General features: G+C 32.1%; 1 protein-coding gene across 1 annotated transcript in view; it reads left to right on the forward strand.

Annotated features, from left to right (window-relative positions):
- LOC127709600 (uncharacterized) overlaps positions 1–19,556 on the forward strand; it is a 246,139-nt gene extending 226,583 nt beyond the window's left edge. Inside the window, exons 7-9 of the mRNA XM_052215202.1 lie at positions 14,146–14,215; positions 14,776–15,005; positions 18,590–19,556. Of these exons, the coding sequence (XP_052071162.1) occupies positions 14,146–14,215; positions 14,776–15,005; positions 18,590–18,736 (447 nt within the window). The 3' untranslated portion in view covers positions 18,737–19,556. The remainder of the gene's footprint in view (positions 1–14,145; positions 14,216–14,775; positions 15,006–18,589) is intronic.
- The last annotated feature ends 202 nt before the right edge of the window (positions 19,557–19,758 follow it).

A 19,758-nucleotide genomic window follows, 5' to 3' on the forward strand; every position in this document is an offset into this window, starting at 1 on the left:
AAATGCGCACAAAAACGCACCAAAACAAAAAAACAGTTTGTACGTGCATTTAATCATACTTTACTTAAAAGCATTTAATTATACTATTCTTAAGAGGTACTGCTTTCTTTGCTTCGACAAGGAAACTCCAAAGGATGAACTACTTCTTTGCACGATTTAATCCGTAGTTTCCAACGAATAACTTATTTCCTTGCATAGACAACATCCTTAAAGGATTACATACTTCTTTACAAGAAAGAACAATAAGTTAAGTCAAGGAGTGCACAGTCGTTTTGATTAGTTTTGAAGGCACTTTTGACTGGAAACTTAACGTGGCACCTCCCAGTAAACAATAATGTGTTGAATATCGACCAGACTTAATAATCCATCTTTGTATAGAACTGTTAAACTAGTTAAAAGCTACTGGTACTTACCCATATTTATCCATGAATAAGAAAGCTTGAGAATCCTCCAAAGCCAATACCAGTCCACACATGTTCATGTTAACTGCTAAAAGACATAAACAAGATGTCTTATTATCAATTAAGGGAATTTTCAAAACACGCTGGCCAAATTGTATGGTCTTCGACTTCTCAAAAATAACAATGACTATATTGTTCTACCCAACACTTTCCCCTCACTTTAATTGCTTAATTTAACCATTAAAAACAGAAAAACTATCAGTAACTAGATTCGTTTTACGCGCCATTAGAAAAAAAAAGAAAACAAAAATAAACACTCATAGCATAAGTACTTTCACCTAAATTACAAATGATCTAGATTAATTGTGCCTTGCGCAAAAGCTGACCTTATGGATACATGCATATCATATTTTAAAACAGCCAAATCAATTTCTGAAAATAACATATACACAATAAATCACCATTCATGTGCAAATTTAGAAAACAAAAAGCTTTGTTTAAAACTGTTATTTCACTTAATGTTGCTTGATGATCTTTGAATAAACAAAAAATTCAATGATATTTTTTCTATCTAAATGCCATCTAGATGAAAAAAAAAGTCTGATATGCTATTATCACAAATACTTACATGTACTGTCTTTACTTCGAATTGATTCACAGCTGCAATGAAACGTGATTCTCAAAGACAGTTCTGCATATATAAATCACTAGTTTTCCTCGACCTTGTCTTTAGAGGGTTTGTTGTAGAAAAATTTGATTATTTTATGTCAAACGTTATATACCCAGTGTTTAGACTTAACTACAACAGGCAAAAAAAGCTCTAGCACATTAATATTCAAGATTAAATATTCAATAATAAATCTTTGAAACTAATTGTGTCTTTTATTCCACGATCAACAACCAGTAAGACAAGCACAAGAAAAAAATCAAAATCTGACTTTCTCAATTCTTCAATAACCAAAGTAGATACATGTACTTCATGTCCAAAAATTTACCACAAAAAAACCCTTTTTACCAATTTTTGGTATTTCTGTCCACTCTCAATTGTTTACTAATTTAATAATCTTGACATAAACAATCTATGTGTTCTCACGCAAGAAACTGCAATATTCTATTTCCCCACAAGAAACTGGATATCTCTTATTTTAACTTATGTTTAGATACCAAGTCTATAATGAATATTTTATATCATCAAGTTTGTTTGGTGGTGTTTTTAAAGTTAAAGCTACTATACCGCATATTATGCTTAGGAGCTCTGTTTTCGTGCTCGGGGAAGCGGGTTTGTGACTTGATTCATCAGAACCACATGAATCTAGTTAATGTTTCAATTCAATGAAAACTTTTTCTGACTTGCTTTGAATCTGCACCAGCAAAATCATCCAAATCTATTTATTGTCGAGTGAGATTTCACTGAGTGACAAACTTTTTGCAAATCCGCATACCAAAAATTGAATAAAAAATTGCCACTGGGCGTAAAGGAAGTGACAATTATTAATAAACAAATATTAAATTTTCCTTTCGTTACTAAGAAGTAACTCACATCCCAAAGCATTACAGCGTTACAAGAAAATGAAGGTTGAAAGCAATAGCTCAGATGTGTATATATCATTATTGTCTTAAACCTTTCGCCAAAATTTAAAAATACTTATCAATCTATGCTAACATTTTATGAAACATATTTGTAACGATGAATTCTCACATCAACCTTTGTCTTGGCTGACACTGAAATGCTAATAAATTATTGCACTGCAAATAAAGCGATGGTCTGTTCCCAGTTAATGGTCCAAAAGATCAAGTATCTTACCGATTGTATCTGACTTTTATTTACAGCTCAAATAATTGATATAATACAAGTCATTATTATGTGAGGCATAACCAAATTATGAATTTCTCATCGCTTATTCTTTCATTGACGTCTACCGCGCATCTACATTATTAATGTTACAAACAGAAATGTAGCTCATTTTGGTGTAGTGTTTAGTCGACGCTAAATTATGGGGTTAGTGGTAACATGTCACTTGAACATGTATTTAAACAAGGATTTTGAGGTCATACAAAGAAATGCAACTTTTATAAAAAGCAATTCATTTTTACGTTCCAAAAATATTCGTAAACTGGCCAAATGTAGTAAACATACAATGACTTCCAGATTAGAAATGTAATTAAAACAAACGCGAGGCAGTCAAATGGACATAACAAATGTATATGGCTTTTTTGCATTTTGACGATATAGATACCCTAAAACACACACAGAATGAAGAGAAAAGACAGTAATAAGAGTTCAAGGCAAAATAAAAGATAAATAGAACGTTACCCTGTCATTGATTATTGAAAAAAAAAAAATCTTTATGAAGGTAGAAATTTTCCATGCGTCTGTCCATTTTTCCGCTTGATTATTATGGGTCGTTAAGAAATGTAGTCATTTTTTTTATCAAATCAGAAAACATGGAACCAAGAAGTTTACCATTTTTCAGATTTTTTCGTCTGAAGGTAAATGTAAAAATGTTTTAGAAATAAAGAGTAATTATTGAAATCGTATGGAATAAAATCATTATGATCTTCACAAAAAAAAACAATATTTGGAAAGAATTTGTACCCACTATAATATAACATATGTAGATAAATGTAATTTTATTTTATAAAATTGCCATTTTAAGCTAACTGTCTTAACTATGCTTCCAAATATAATACCGACGTACGCACAGACAATCGTATAGTTTGTACACAAATAACTTTATCGCCTTATAAACGGTATTTGACACTCCAAATTATTATTACTCCTTTTTTTAAGTACAATGTTTATCGAAATGTTTCTTTTAAGGTATAAATAGCTGTTCATTATACGTTTAATTTGCATTGTAAAGTCATTTTTAAAGTATAATATATATTGTTAAGTCATTTGTGTGTTTTTCGTGTGTTTTTCTCTTCTAGTATGTTGCATCCAAAAATTATTTAACAAATATATCATTATTGTGGTTAAAGAACTTTTGGTTTTATCAAGTAAAGTTTAAGAATAATTCAAACAAGTTACAATACGGGAGGATGTCATTTCAATTTTTGTTTATTTCAGATACATATTTGGTATACTGTGAATTCAATGATCAAGGCAATACACTACTGGTCTCAACATTCTTGTATTATGATTATGTTGCCATATTCTCCGGCTTCGGTAGTTATAAAAAAGTTCAGAAAGTATATAGTTTTCCTGGGGTTATGATAAAGAGTGTAATGAAGAAAGACAACCACCAGTGTTCACAAAATGTGAAACTAACATGCTATTACCACGACGCTATATCTTCTGATGACTCTGGAGAGTATACGGAATCTGTTGTCATGGTTGTTGAGGCATGCAATAAAAGGCAAGTATATGAACTAAAATTAATTCTGATGAACAACGTACCATCATTCACGTAGTCATCAGAGTCGCTTCATTTATACAAAACCCAAGCATTTTACTCACTTTGTCAAAGTAATTTTTTTACGAATGTATCTATTAATTTCAGAAAACTTTTACACTGTTTACCACCATATACTGCTTGTGCTTGTTATTCGAACTGTAAGCCCTGATGAAAGTTTATGTAGAAATGGTTTCGACACATGTCGAATCACTTTGATAGTGATAAATATCAGCTGTTTGTGGTAAACGGTATTGTGTCAGATTTTTGTAGTAAAAAAGCAGTTTTTTTTATCGAGTTTCTTTGAGCTCTTGAAGTTTAGTATATTTGTTTTTTTCCGTCTCTAATGATCACATTTTATGCTTTACATTTATAACCTTTTTTTATATGTTCCTTATCATAACACTGTTTAAAACACATAAATAATTGAACATGATAAATTCAACGTAATTTTACTATATATTTGAAAGTCAATAGAAATGCAAATATTTGATAGTCAGACAAAAAGCTAATTCAATATTGCACAATATAACACCTTACAATTCATGCCGTATAGACACTATATGAAACTGTTTCAAACAAAATTTATTCCATTATCATCATCACATTAGTTTACTTGTTCTGTAGTTGCCATTGTACTGGAGGAATGGACTGGAGTCAAGCAGATGTCAATAGAGTGTTTACTGATACTCTAGTACTTTCTAATCCCGATAGACTTCCTTTTTATAGTTATGATGTTCCACATAAATCTTTCAGTGACGAGGGGTTTTATGAGGTGACAGTTGGACCTGTTGTTTGTAAATCAGGTAAACTATAAAGAACAGACAGCATGATTATATGTAAAAATGTGTTAGCTGAAAAAAATTTTAAACCTCTATTATCGTTTCTGATGTTTGCGAAAAAAAACACCATACTTAAGATATTCAATTAAAAAATGTATATGTAAACGTGTGGCACGAAATTTAATTGATAATGTCTGCCGTCTTCTCCTGTTTAAAGTCATATGCATTCTTGTAATGTCTCTTTTTGTGTCAGTTAGATACGTAATTCGTACGCCGCTATTTAATTTGTGCTTCATCCTCTTAGAAGAATGCGTTTATAGTGTGACTTATGATGTCATCTTTGTTTTCTTGGAGTCCCTCACTTTTTGTTTGTATCCTTCATTTATTTTTTTAATTGATTTATAAGATTTGAACATCGGTTAACTACATTTTCATATATTTATTTGTCAGAAATTTCGAAAAATGTTTCAAGTAGCCAGTCCCTTTGTTCTGATGGAAATTTGTATAACAATACAGATCATTGCATTATGCGTGTAAATGAAAGAAGTGATGTAAATGGTTGTAGAGATATGACTCATCTTCAGCACTGTGGTAAGAAAAACAAATTGTATTAAAAAAACACTCACCTCACATATGGAGCAGAATCTGTCTGGTTTCTTCGACTAATTGTATGTATATCACTTTGGTATCTTCGACCTCTCTTGTTCAAATGATTAAGAATAGTCCCCCAGTTAACACGTAAACTGTTCGGTACCTACGACTGGAGTCGAGTTACAAAGCCACCATCTTTTTATTGTGATATTGTACCGAGTTTGAACATATGTAAAGGTTCTTTAATCTATATTTTTTTTATAGGGTTTTCATCCGATTTTCAACCTAAAAAAAAGTGGGCGCATAAAGGGATGGTTTTGGCCAAAATAAATAAAGTATGTGAGAAGTATTTCAAATTTGCACATAATGTTTTGAAATGCATAAAATCAAAAAGAGAACGTCAAATATGAATGAAAAGGTATAGAACAATAGGGGAAAATAAATTTGATTTGAAACTTTTGAGTATTTGGTCTTGGTTTGATATAACATGAGCGTTAGTACAGTAAGGTAATATATTTCATATATGGAACTATGACAACAAGGACGTTGTAAGACATAAATACCATTTATATTGGCACTTATTTTGGATGTTGGAATTCAGGAAAAAGGAAAACTCATGTGCAGCTTGTTTATTGTTTAGCTTGAAAAATGAAATGTTACGACTGACTAACAAACTGATGAGACAAAACTAGACACTGTGTATGAATGAATCGAAGCTGTCCGGTCAAGCATTTAGAAGCGTATTCAAAATATACGATGTATAATTAGCACATGGTTTTCTTATCCTTTCAAGAAGCCCGAGGTTGTGGTTGTTTTATCCTCTCTTCGAGACAAATCTGTTTATTGTTTCAGCAGACAAAGCTTTAAGCAATATTGTTTTAGATGCAAAAATTATTATTTGGAATGTCTCATTAAAGAACTTGGAATTCAAAGCAAAACTGGGAATCTTACATATGCCCCTAAATCATTCACGAAAGTGGAGATGTTTTTAAAATCATAAATCCGCCTCTTTCTCCCTTGGTATTAACATCAAAAAGGACGACCTAAACCTCCAACCGTTTAACTTACTGCATACCTAAACGTCACCAAAATCATTCTACAGTACAAAATGGCTTTCAGTAATATTGTGATGAGGTATGCTTTGAAATCCAAAATTGAATCAAAAGAAGAGGCTTTACAGCAAAACTTGAAAGAAATATATATCAACAGAAACAATAATATGTAGTTCTTCGCATTCTCTTTTTCATGACAAAACAATAAACGAAAAACAAATAAGACAGAAAAGCGCTTCGGACGTATGCAATTTGTAACGTGTTGTTTTCATTTTTTACTAAAACTTGGTACGATTTATTGTTCTATGTATCGAATGGACAACTGTCTATAATTGAATGATCTTGTGTTTAATTGCAGAAAACATTTCATTCTTGTTTCAAACTATAAATCTGCGAATCTTTCTTCAATCCCCCCAAAAATACACTTTTATAAAATAATTTTTTTTGTAGAAAAAGAGATTTGCCAGCCAGGATTCTTCAAATGCAAAAAGGGTCACTGCATTTCATCGAGCTTACTTTGTGACGGCAGAAAACATTGCACCCATGGCGATGATGAATTATTTTGTGGTAACCATGGATTATAAGTCTTCTTGACATAATAAGTTGTTTTCATCCTAATGCACACGCTATTTCTTGGATAAGTATCATCAGACTATAGCTATATTGTCTTCATCGATGCTAACATTGTTTTTGTTTTTAATCAATTAAAACATAACTAAACATTTAGCTGTTTAATTATGAACATTCCCGTTGATGTTAATATTTTGGCATTGGACAATGCAAGTTTTTTCTAGGACTGTTTGACACGCCTTTACAAAAAATCTTTTGGATGTGTAGTTATTGAAATTTCAGTTTAGAGAAACATGGTTTATTTATTAGTTGGAATTGGTTTCGAAATAGATTTATTTTAGAAACTGCGTGTACACTAAAGTCGGTACCGTGTGTATTTTTTTTCTGTTGATTGAGTTTTTGTTTGCTAAGTGCCAATTTGATTAGTCATGTCTTTTGTAACTGATTCTCATAGTTTGTTCTTGAGTTGTGCCATTACATTAATGTCCCAGTTTAGTTACACTAATATTCCAGGGAAGTTGAGGATTGAGCACTCACAAACATGTTTAACCCCACCACATCATGTTTGTGCTTGTCCCAAGTCATTTGCTGCTATTTGCCATATTTTGTTTTCGACGATTGTTTTTTCATGAAATAGTCCTTTGGTTTTCTCTTTTAAATTGTTTCATATTTTGTCCCGCAGGAGCCTTTTGTAGCTTACTTTACGATACGGATTTTGATCATTGCTGAAGGCTGTACGGTACCCTTAAGTTTCATCCTCGTCCGTATTTTTCTGATGGATAGTTCTCTCATATGCAATCATTCAACATCTCTTTATTTTCATAGTTAACAAGATGCTCGAGACCAAAAGTTGACGCATCCAAAAACCTTCAAAAGCGTGCAATCTAGAAATGGCTTAACAGAACCTATAAAACCGTCCCTTTATTATACAGCTATGAAATTTAGAAAGAAATATTCTTAGCTGTATAATAAAGAGAAATTTGAAAATATCAGTCAATAACATACTCGGTACCAAATGTACTGCACCAGATGCCCATTTTGACAATTAATGTCTCTTCAGTGATGCTCGAGGTCAAAATGTCCGAAAAGAAAAAAGCAAAGACAAAATTTGAAGAGTTGATAAAACAAAAAACAAAAACATAAGAATAACCGAAAACGACAAAATTTAGATTCAGGAATGATCTAAAAAGACTCCTTAAAAGGCCCGCAATTTAATTCGGTTACTCTGTTGTAACTGCAAAGCTTTTACCTTCATCAGATTCTGTTGCACTTTATTTGATCGCGCTACGAAATAAGGGATTAACTGCTTTACATGCGTTTTTTCATTTTCACATCCATCGCTCATCAGCTTCCGGTAAACGAATACATAAAGCTAAGGAATTATAAGGTAGCTAATATCTATATTCACAAGCCAATGCAAGTATTCTCGAAACAAATGAATTTACTATTGACTCTCGTCTAAATTGTGTTATCACTTTTCCGTTTCAAAAGATACTTTACATTTTTATGATAGGGTAATCATTACAGATAAAAATGCTTATAAAATAACATGTTCTTTCTCAAAATCTACAATAAATTTGTTTTAATAATAATATGAACAAAGGTATGATATCAATTTCAGTAGGGAAGCATCGATCGTTCAGAGGATATAAACAGAGCCAAAACCTTCAAATGTCAACTTTTCTGAAAGAGAATGGAAACTTAAGGGCATACGATACAGTAGCAGGGGCAGATAATAACGTTTTCAAAACTTTTTGTGTTGTTTTCGCGACGTTGTTAATCAGAACGTTGTAATTTCGCGATGTTTCTAATAAGAACGATTACATTTCGCGACGTCGCTTTAGATGTAGTCACATTTGCGGAAATCCACTGATGTCATAATCCCGATTGCGCGAATTAGAAAAAAGTACCTGCAATGAAAATCGGCCAAATCACGGGAATTGTTATATATATTCATTAATAAGAAAGTCAACAATATTAACCTCGAAGGGGAAAAAAATCAAATCCACATTCTTAATTTAGTATGTCTGTTATTTCATATAGGAAATGAATAAGAGATATGAAAAACATAAGACGTCGATGAGAGAGAAACCCAACTACACAAAAAAAAAACATAAGTAATTTTTATAGTAACTTCACCATTTGGCTAACTCTAAATCGTAATGAGAATTGTACAGATAAATTTAACAGAGACTACATGTATCAACAAAATGACAAAACACGTAATAAATAATGACAGCGCATCATACTGTTCCTGACTTTGAAAAGGTACATTAAAGAGTTTAACGGCATTTTTAGAATGTAACCCGTGGAATATATAAGTGTATGAAGAAGAATTGTCAGTTAAAATGACTCAGTTATAAGCCCCGTATTATAGACCAAAAACAAAAACGCACCCGTTGATGTGCTAAGCATATCCTCGATGTACATATTGAGAGAGAAAAATCGGCATACAGGAATTAGGTATTTGACAGACCAGAGTTGCAACTCATTGATGTTAAGTTACTGACCAAATACGAAGCCTTTTTGTAAAGTAGTTTCTCAGATAAGAAACAAAATATTCGTTGGACCGGACAAACAATGTGGTTGCACTCACTCCTAGATTAAAGGTATAATACAGACAAGTAATTCAATGATTATATGTACCGTAATAAAAAAAAATACCCTGAAGACAAGCTTAGGTAACTTCTCTATTGAAACAGAATCATTAAATTTCATGCTCTAATATCGACTGCTGTATGAAATGTTATACTACACTGTAATGGACTAAGCTGACCCGATTTAATGTGGGTATGATTTTGTGTTCATGTAATGCCTATAGAGTAGGTCGTAAGTTTTCTTGTTTGAATTATTTCACATTTTCATGTCGGGGCTTTTTAAAGCTGACTATACGGTGTGGCTTTTTCTTTTTTTTTTTTTTTTTGTGTTGAAGGCCGTAGGGTGACCTTTAATAGCGTTTATCTTCGTCATTTGAACTATGGTTGATCGTTATCTCTTTTGCAATCATACCAAATGTCCTTATTTTTATATCATCCCCTAACTTTATAATTGTTGCACATTTTGTCATGTCGGGGCCTTTTGAATAATTAAAACTATGTTCAAACTGTGTTGTCTACATGATGTCGGACAGAGATGCAAATTAATTTTTTTATTATATATATCTGTTTTGTGTCCGAACATTTCTTTTCTAAAAGTAATTTACTAGAATACTTTTTCTATCCAAGTTTCGTTACAATTCATAAAGGGTTGGCAAATATGATGCTATTTTACGAGGAGCCAGCTTTATTAATTTTCATGATTAATATCATTGGTTTAAAAAAAAACCACCTTGGCTCTACCACTGAAATTGACAACGAAGTAGTGAACGGCGGGAAAGATTTCACGACGTTGTTGCGAATAAAACTTATTCCAACGTAGTTTGGCGCCTTATTGGCAAACGTCCCATTTGCCAATAAAAATTAAGGTTTATTGCTTTTATTGAAAAAAACAAGCACATGGACCCCCAGTTTTTTCTTTTGCAATCGATCAAATTCTGTTTAAAAACGCTCCGCCAAAATTTTAAGAAAAAATCAACGATAGAATTTTTTCTGCACTTCTGTTTAGACGCAAAAATATTATCGACTTCTTTATTTCACTTGTATAAAAAGAAATTAGAATATAATTATTTATTGCAACCGTTACTTGTTACAGCATACTGATGCCATGGATCAAGGGAAAATTTTACAAAAAAACCGGTTAAATTATGACTGTTCGTTCCAAAGTATTGGTATTTTCCTTAAAAGTCCTTATTTATGAAATTTCAGGGTTTTTTCTTCAAATATGCAAATTTCGAACCAAATTATCTCAAAAAGTAAGTCATGAAGGTATATTTTTCTTTGCATATTTCAAAAGTACACATCGAAATTGACCTTCTACCAAAATTTCAAGAAAAAATCAACGAGGGATCTCTACTGTATCGTATGCCCTTAAGATTTAGACATTTGGTTTTTCTAATTTATCAACTTTTCAATTTTCAATCACAACTTATCATTATCATCTTTTTATTTGGGATAGTTTATACAAATTTGATGATGTTTTTATTTATGATTGGTTTCAGGAAATTTGACCTGTCCTGGATTATATAGATGTCAGCAGTCAACCACTTGTTTGTTATTTGATGAGGTTTGTGACAACATTAGACAATGTCCTCATGGGGATGATGAAGTTGGATGTTATGTCACATGTCCTATTGGGTGTTCATGTGAAGGTTTAGTATTTATATGTCATCAAAAAGAAGTAGAAACAGTTTTCAGGGATTTGTCTATTGAAGCTAGAAAATTAGATTTGAGCAGCTCATTGTTTCCAAATAATGAATTGATTGTTCCTGCATATACGTATCTTGCTGATTTCAAACTGTTCAACTGCAGCATTGACAATATTATGCCATACTCATTTGAACAATTAATGAACCTCCTTCATTTAGATTTGAGCAATAACAAATTGAAGGTTCTGCAAAGTTACACGTTCTATGGTCTCACCAAACTAGTAACCTTAAACTTAAAAGACAATCTGATGCTGGGATTAATCAAACCAAATACGTTCATGTCATTACCTAATGTGAAAGATTTGGAACTGTCTGGAACTAGAATAATAAAACTTTTCAATGGGACTTTTAATGGTTTAGAAAACCTTGAAACGTTTAACATAACAGGGAATGGACTAACAACTGTAGAGAAAAACGGATTTGATGGACTTGTATCTCTTTTGTCTATTGATTTGAGACAAAACGATGTGACAAAATTTTCTCCTGATATATTTTCTCGCCTTTCTCATTTAACACAAATGAAAACTGATTCCTATATATTTTGTTGTTTAAAACCAGAATCTGTTTCCACAGAGAATTGTTTCCCCAAAATGGACGAATTTTCCTCGTGTAGGGATTTGATGAGAAATGATGTATTGCGAGGGTGCCTATGGATTATTGCTATAAATGCCTTAATTGGAAATGTTGGAGTTATACTTTATCGTATAATCTACGAAAAAACGCTGCTATTTAAGGCAAATTGGTTATTTATTATGAATCTTGGTGTTTCAGACATGTTGATGGGTGTGTACCTAGGGATCATTGCTTTTGTTGATATGTACTACTCTGGAAACTACATTTTACATGACAGAGAATGGCGAGATAGTACTGTATGTAAATTTGCAGGTATCCTTGCGGCCATTTCATGTGAGGCATCTGTTTGTTTCGTCATGTTAACGACTTTTGATTGCTATCTAATGGTACAGTTCCCATTTGGCAGATGGAGGATAACATACAAAACAGCAAAGGTTTCGACTTTGGTTTGCTGGTTATTTGTAATAATTATAGCTGTGGTCCCGATTTTTGAAACGGCATATTTTTCTAATATGTTTTATTCCAGAACAGCAGTTTGTTTGGCTTTACCATTTTCCCGACAGAAAGTCAGCGGATGGGAATATTCAACAGCTATTTTCGTGTTTTTCAATTGTACTGCGTTTATTGTAATAGCTTGGTGCCAATTGTCAATTTACCAAATAGCTAAAAGTAGTAATAGAATAATGACGAAGAGGACAAAACAAGACCTAACACTGGCTAGACGATTATTCTTAATTGTTTTAACGGACTTTCTTTGTTGGTTTCCCGTTGGAATAATGGGTAAGTCATCCATAAATCAAGGTACGAAAATTGATATGTAAAACACAAAATAGCGGTATTAACACCTTTAGATGGGTACAGAACACCTAAGGGACTTACATCTTTAAAATTCAGCTGAACGTTTTAATCACATACCATTAGTAAAGAGAAATCAAGCTTCTCAATGATCAAAATTAATGTATGTCAAACTGCTATATATCCAATGAAATTATTCCTGTAAATGGTGTTCGTCAAATGTTTTGACAATATATCAGGTCAAAGTAAGGAGTATCAAAATTGTTTACGCCATCTTGGATTGCAAAGAATCAGTAGAGAAATTTACTAAAATTGGCTTATTTGTCCCTCATGCAAAGCTCTAATTCCGTGCTCGGCTTATGCTCTACTTTTTATAGCTTTCTGGATTTTCAAATATTTTTGCCTCGAGTATCACTGAAGAAACTTTTATTGTCGAAATGAGCATCAGGTGCAGATAATTGGTACCGATAATATTATTAATTAGATGTAATGCATTTGCATTAAGTTCAGTTTAAATGAAGACATACTAGTAGTAAATGAACTATGGTAATATCTTCATAATACCGAAATTGATCTATTTTTCTATTCATTTTTTAGGTATACTAGCAATGGCTGGTCAAGTATTTCCGTCAGAAGTTTATTCTTGGGTAGCTGTATTTGTGATGCCACTAAATGCAGCATTGAACCCTTTTCTTTATACGTTTTCAACAATAAAGCAGGTACTTATGCTTAACAATAATACACATTTGCTCAAAGTAAAACTTTATTACCGTGATTGATAAGTTTATTTTGAAAAACAATTATATTAACATTATCAAGTCAGACCTCACACAAAACATACAGTTAAAACTGAAAGAATGCTTTATTTATGTTTATATAATTTTGTGAAAATTTATTTTTCATAATCTATATTCTATCCGGGGTATTTGAATTTCCCACGGACTGACCTTGATTGTCGGTTGCATGATATCATGTCCCGTTTGATATTTGTTTCTTTATTCTTGTCTCATATTTTTTGAAACACAACTTGTTGACTTTATTATAGTAAACCTCTTATCATATTATTATATGTTTTAATTGATACATTTTTAAAAGCACTGTTATACAAGGAACATACTCCCTCATGTCATCTTATATGGAATACCTTCATTTAATTACTGGAAAAATGTGTAACAAGTGTATTGAGTTCGAATTCATTAAATGTATTGAAGAATTAATAGTTTCGACAATCAGAAAGTGTACCTCTGAAATCTGAAATGTTTTCACACGTGACAACTCATCACTGTCCACCTGTTGACTATCATCTCGTCATTCTGTTCAGTAGTACGAGAGAAGAAGGGACGATTTTTTCATGACGAGAAAAAATTGTTGGACGGATGAATGGACGTAATGTATGTGAAATAAGTTAGCGCAATTAAACTTGATACTTATTTAACTAAAGCATAAAGGAGAAAAACGGCATGACCAGTAACCAATTACATCGGCTTATATATGTCTGATTAAAACTGGAAATCCATTATGTACAAGCCGCTTCTTACACTAAGGGATTACAGTTATCGGACAACAGATCTTAAATCATTAATTGTATATAGATTATTGTTACATACCTGCTAAATGCATATCAAGGAATTTAATCTAAAACCGTTTTTTTTTAATTATTCATATTTGATTGCTCATTTGTAGAAACCCAATATTCTGGGTAAGATGTCTAGCAAAATATTTCAGATGTCTAAAGTTAAAGACCGACGTAAAGGTAAGAACAGAAATGTTACCAAAGATACAAGCATTTATCATTAAGGATTCAGACACGCGTTTCGTCTAAACAATAATCACCAGTGGCACTCGAATCCAAACAATTGGCAGCCAAAATCAATAACGAAGTTGAAGAAAGTTTTAAACCAGGCAGTAGTCATTTTGATTCTCAGGTCTTTATGATTATCAATGATATTTCATGTCAGCACTGATAAACTCATCATAGATACCAGGATGAAAATGTGTACTCCAGAAGCGTGTTTCGTCTATAAAATACTCATAGGTGACGCTGTAGATAACTTCGGAGGAGAAACGTCATAATCAAAAACGAAAATTAACTGATAAAGCTTTTGGTATTTAGGTATTGTTACTTGACTGGGCATTTCATTTTTCTGGAATATTTCAAGCATGCTCCAACATTTATGTGGTATGTTCTAAAAGTTTGAAAAAATAAAAAAGGAGGTTTTACCGTCTTTTTCTTGTGAATGCTTATTGATTGTGTCCTTCAAACCAAAATGTTGCAAATTGTTTATGTCTACTAAAAATGATATACTATTTCAGATGCATCTGATGAAATTTGCATGGCTTCTGTATTTATCAACAATGCACAGATTCTTCAGACGAGGCACATAACGCTGAGAGAACTGTTTGCTACGAGGAAACTTACCATTAAGGAGAGTATTCGTCTGGTCTCACAACTTACCGCTGCATTGGCATACTTGCATCATCGTTATTTAACACTTTGTCAACCAGTTTCTTTGGATAATTTAGTTGTCTTTATGGATAGAAAGGTAATTTTGAATGTCATCAGTGAGGATTGTTTGTGTCTTCTATATATTTTTATCATACAGTCTTTGGTGTCAACTCTATACTCTATCAACACCAAAATCCGAAATGGACAAACACACTCAAATCCTAAATAATGACAACCACTGACGCAGTTCCTCATTTCGGACGGATACATATTGACAAATATCGGTATCACAGCTAACAAAAATACAGCAATCAAAAGTTCAATTCTTAATAATTTAATAATAATAATAACAAGTTTGTCCGCAAGTGAGGGCTGTTTAATTAGTAAGTAGATAAGGTTTACTATAAATAGAACAATCAGATAATCTGAACCTATGACATTGAAAGTAATGAATATACATGTAGATGAAGGTCTACTATACCTACAATTATCCAACTAACAGGAAATATTCAGATATATGACAATTAACTCCTAATTTAGGACATGGATATAGATAAGATGGCAAACAAATCTGAAATCCCAAGACTATATCACTTCAATATGTAGAGTTATTGTCATGGCAAAGGATCAATACTTCAGTAGTACATTTGTATTTCAATTTGCCGTTTCAGAATCTAATGCATTTTTGGGTAACATTTCCAAAAGCGTACACCAAAACATTGTGATTGGTTAAAATCCCTCCAAAAAATGGAAATTAATCCAATGAAGTGACGTTATTTTCATTTTGTAATGTAATTACAATGTAATTACCCATAGTCCTTTAGATTCTGAAAGGGCAAGTTGAAATTGGTTTCATTATTTCAATTTATTTGTAAACATCAAATCAGATGATGAAGTTATCAAATCATATTTTTGATGAATTTGATATACATTTTTTTTTAAATTGTTTCAAATGATAGTTTTAAAGATGCAAGGCCTTATCCATGAACTGGGCGTATATTAGAGGACGGGGAAAACTTTAATTAGCGTCGCATAATATAAACTGCCTTGTTTTACTTTATTAATTTTTTTAATACATTTAGGCCATGCATGTAACAGTAATTAATTATCAGTCTGCTTGATAGTATGTTGTGAATTAAATATATTTAAAAAAGAGGATTTTGAATCTGTGATCCTTAATTCTATATTGTAAATTTCATACAAAATAAGGAGAAAGGGTTATAAAAAGGACTGCACATGCTTTGAGGGCAGGGGTAATTGAACATCATAGGCAGATTTAGTTCGGTTCTGTGTGTGTTACATTTTAATGTTGTGTTTCTGTTGTGTCGAAGTTCTCCTCTTATATTTGATGTGTTTCCCTCAGTTTTAGTTTGTAACCCGGATTTGTTTTTTTCTCAATCGATTTATGAATTTCGAACAGCGGTATACTACTGTTGCCTTTATTTAGGGGGACCAGGGATCTCTGGTCCCCCCTAATGGACCTACATTTATGGTTAATTAGATTTTTTACCTGTTCCACTCCAAACGTTGCCTAGTGTGGTGGCCCTTAGGTCCCCCTTCCCATTTTTCAAAATCCTTGATCCGATCTGAACATGGGAATTAAGGGTGGGAAGCGGAAGTCAAGAACTTGGAGAACAGGGAGAGTTAAAAAAAAAGGAAAGCACTGAAAAAAATTTGACCGGTTTTTGTCTAGTAGTAAGGGGGTAGGGAAAAGGAGTAAAGGAATGAGCAAAAACAAATACGAACTTTATTTAACCATATTTCGGTGAAAAATAAATTATAAACATACATAAGAATGGCATACATAATATATATTGGCTTGTAAATTTCGGATAAAACCTAATCAGAGTACTTACTTTCTGAGTGGCGATGGTTCAGTATCTATCAGGTTGCGTAAAAAAATTATAACGCATGCTTGCAAGGGAGGTACATGTATGTAACTTTTGAAATACTGATACGACCTCAACTCGATCGATAATCAATACTGGGGTCTAGATAAAGACTCACTTCAGAATTGGAAAGAAAAATGTGCTTTCCAATACGTTAGTGTTAAAGTTGTTCAGATTCACCTGTGGACCGATGACCTAGTTCTATCTGTGTGTCTCTCTTCCCAACATACATTAGTTCCAGAAAATCATGTCTAATCATCGGGCGTTTAATTTTACAATAATGTCGTTAATATGAGGATATCCAGCTGTTAATTAGTAAATGGAAATAATACAAAAAATAGGCGTTTTTAGACAAGAAAAAAACAATCAAAAATGTAACATTTTTAGCAAAGGATGGATTGAATCGGGGTTCTGTGTATTCACATTATCTGTATATCTCTCCTTACTCTTGATGAATTGAGGGGTATTTTACCACCCAAATGGATCACCGCAAACAATATTTTATTTCGTTTGATGTGATTTATCATTTGATTTTGCCATCTGAATAGGGACTTTCCGTTTTGATTTTTCCTCGGAGTTCAGTATTTTTGTGATTTTACTTTTTATTATGTAGTAAAGTAATAATATATAGTCTATAATATAGTATCAAATAATAATATAATAATTATACCGACAAACAAACTCAAGTATCATGTTGAAATCGTGCCTTTAGATTTCGTACATCAACTTCACAAAATTTAATACGGCAATAATTATAATAACCTGTATCAATAATGTTCGGAAGACAAAATAAAATGGATAGTTCTTAAATTTCAGGAATATTATTATAATGAAAGGTTGATTTGAAAAACCGTTTTTTTATTTGATTTCCTGTGAGTGGAATTTTACTTCGACACAAATATTCTATATTTGAGATAACCCTTAAAGCTATAAGAACATACCTATATTCTCCTTGGTGGCGGAAATGTTTCATACTAATGAAAGTATTAGAATGTATCACAGTTGAGAAAATTAAATAAAAATAAGCAAGGTAATTTGTCCGTTTCTTATAAATTTTGGTGTGAGAACGAAGTTGAATGAACAATTTGTTTAAATGAAATCTGAATGAAATGAAATAAATTTATAATCTTCATTTGTTGAACTATTCTTTGGTGTAAAGTTGTAGAACAAATTGGATGGAGAGTTGTCTCATTGGCACTCATACCATATCTTCTTATATCTATATAAAGGTAATGTATCATGTCTGCGTTTTGTCTGCTTGACCCCTTTTTACAGAATTATCTTTAAAAGATATTCTTTTGTACCAAATATAACAAAAATACAAAACTCCAAGGTAAATTCAAAACGTTGAAGTCCATAAAAACTGACAAAGTCAAACGTTATCAACCAACGGAACAAGTGAAAAACAACTGTCATATTGCTGACTTATTGCAGGCATTTTCCGACGAAAATGGTGAGATAAACGTGGTTTTGCAGCTAGATAAAACCCCCACTTGTATGACAGTTGTGTTTAGTTCCGTTATATTGACAAAATTTGGTGAGCTACCTAAACATACATAAAAGGTTAATGTTACAATAATTGGGATTCAGCAGCCATAACTGTGTAAACATACATCACAGACATACAATACAACTGACTAAAAAATTCAAACAAACATACAAATAAATCTAACATAGAATTTCAATGTTTCCCTATGGTTCTACTAGGCTTACAATGAAATATTTCTTACATCTTATACAATTCAGATGATATGAATAATGTAATTTTCTAACATAGATATTTATAATTCAGAAAATCGAACGAATAAAGGTGATTTCTCAGATAAAAAATATTAGAAATGAACTGGATACTGCTCAGGATGTAGACAACATCGGACAGATAACTAAACTGGTACTTAGGAATACCAGAAAACTGCAAGAAGAGGGACATAAGTATTAGCAATGATTTAACAGATTTTAAAATATATATTATAAGCTAATGTTCATATTTTTGTGTATGTAACAACCTTAAAATTTCTGTACCGTATACAACCAAATAAACTCATCATAGATCCCAGGGTTAAAAATGTGCACGCCAGACGCACGTTTCGTCTAAAAACATCAGTCTTGAAGTCATTTTCTCCTGTAATTACCTACGTCTGGCAAATAACTCAATGTTGATCATCCATGCCTTTCAATTTGGTCAAAATATAAATACGATGTTATCTACAAGAGTTTTCCAAAATTAAAAGTATTGCCTGGTCACACTATGAAGTTCAATAGATCTTTATGTCTCTTTGTACTTTTATTATCATTATTGGCTAATGTAAGCCCCTATCAATCTTTACTCAAAATACCAATAGACATGGTGATTAGCGGAATTGCGTATCATTTTGTAGGACATACACTGTTAAAGAGGGACGAAAGATACCAGAGGGACAGTCAAACTCAAAGATCGAAAACAAAATGACAACGCCATGGCCAAAAATAAAAAGACAAACAGACAAATAATAGAACAGATGACACAACATAGAAAACTAAAGACTAAGCAACACGAACCCCACCAAAAACTGGGGGTAATCTCTGTAAAAGACGCAATGTATATTGTCCGTAAATTTTGAACCATATTACGATAGTTTGTACATCCCGCCATTGTGTTATTGTGCTATATAAAAAAGAAGATGTGGTATGATTGCCAATTAGACAAATCTCCACAAGAGACCAAATGACACAGAAATTAACAACTATAGGTCACCGTACGGCCTTCAACAATGAGCTATGGTTCATATTTTGTATTCTTGTCTTTTATGTTTACTTATGCGCTATGTCTATAGAGTGTCTACATGCCATTTTCTTATTAAATGTAAAGCACTAGCAGAAATATATAATCTTTTTTTGTAATTTAAGTGATATAGTTCCATCTTTTTTATTTGTCTGAACAAGATATATTTAGTTTCATTTGGAAAAATAATGATGCTGACA

Source organism: Mytilus californianus, unplaced genomic scaffold (genome assembly GCF_021869535.1).
Source record: "Mytilus californianus isolate M0D057914Y unplaced genomic scaffold, xbMytCali1.0.p SCAF_7, whole genome shotgun sequence".
Lineage (NCBI taxonomy): Eukaryota > Metazoa > Mollusca > Bivalvia > Mytilida > Mytilidae > Mytilus > Mytilus californianus.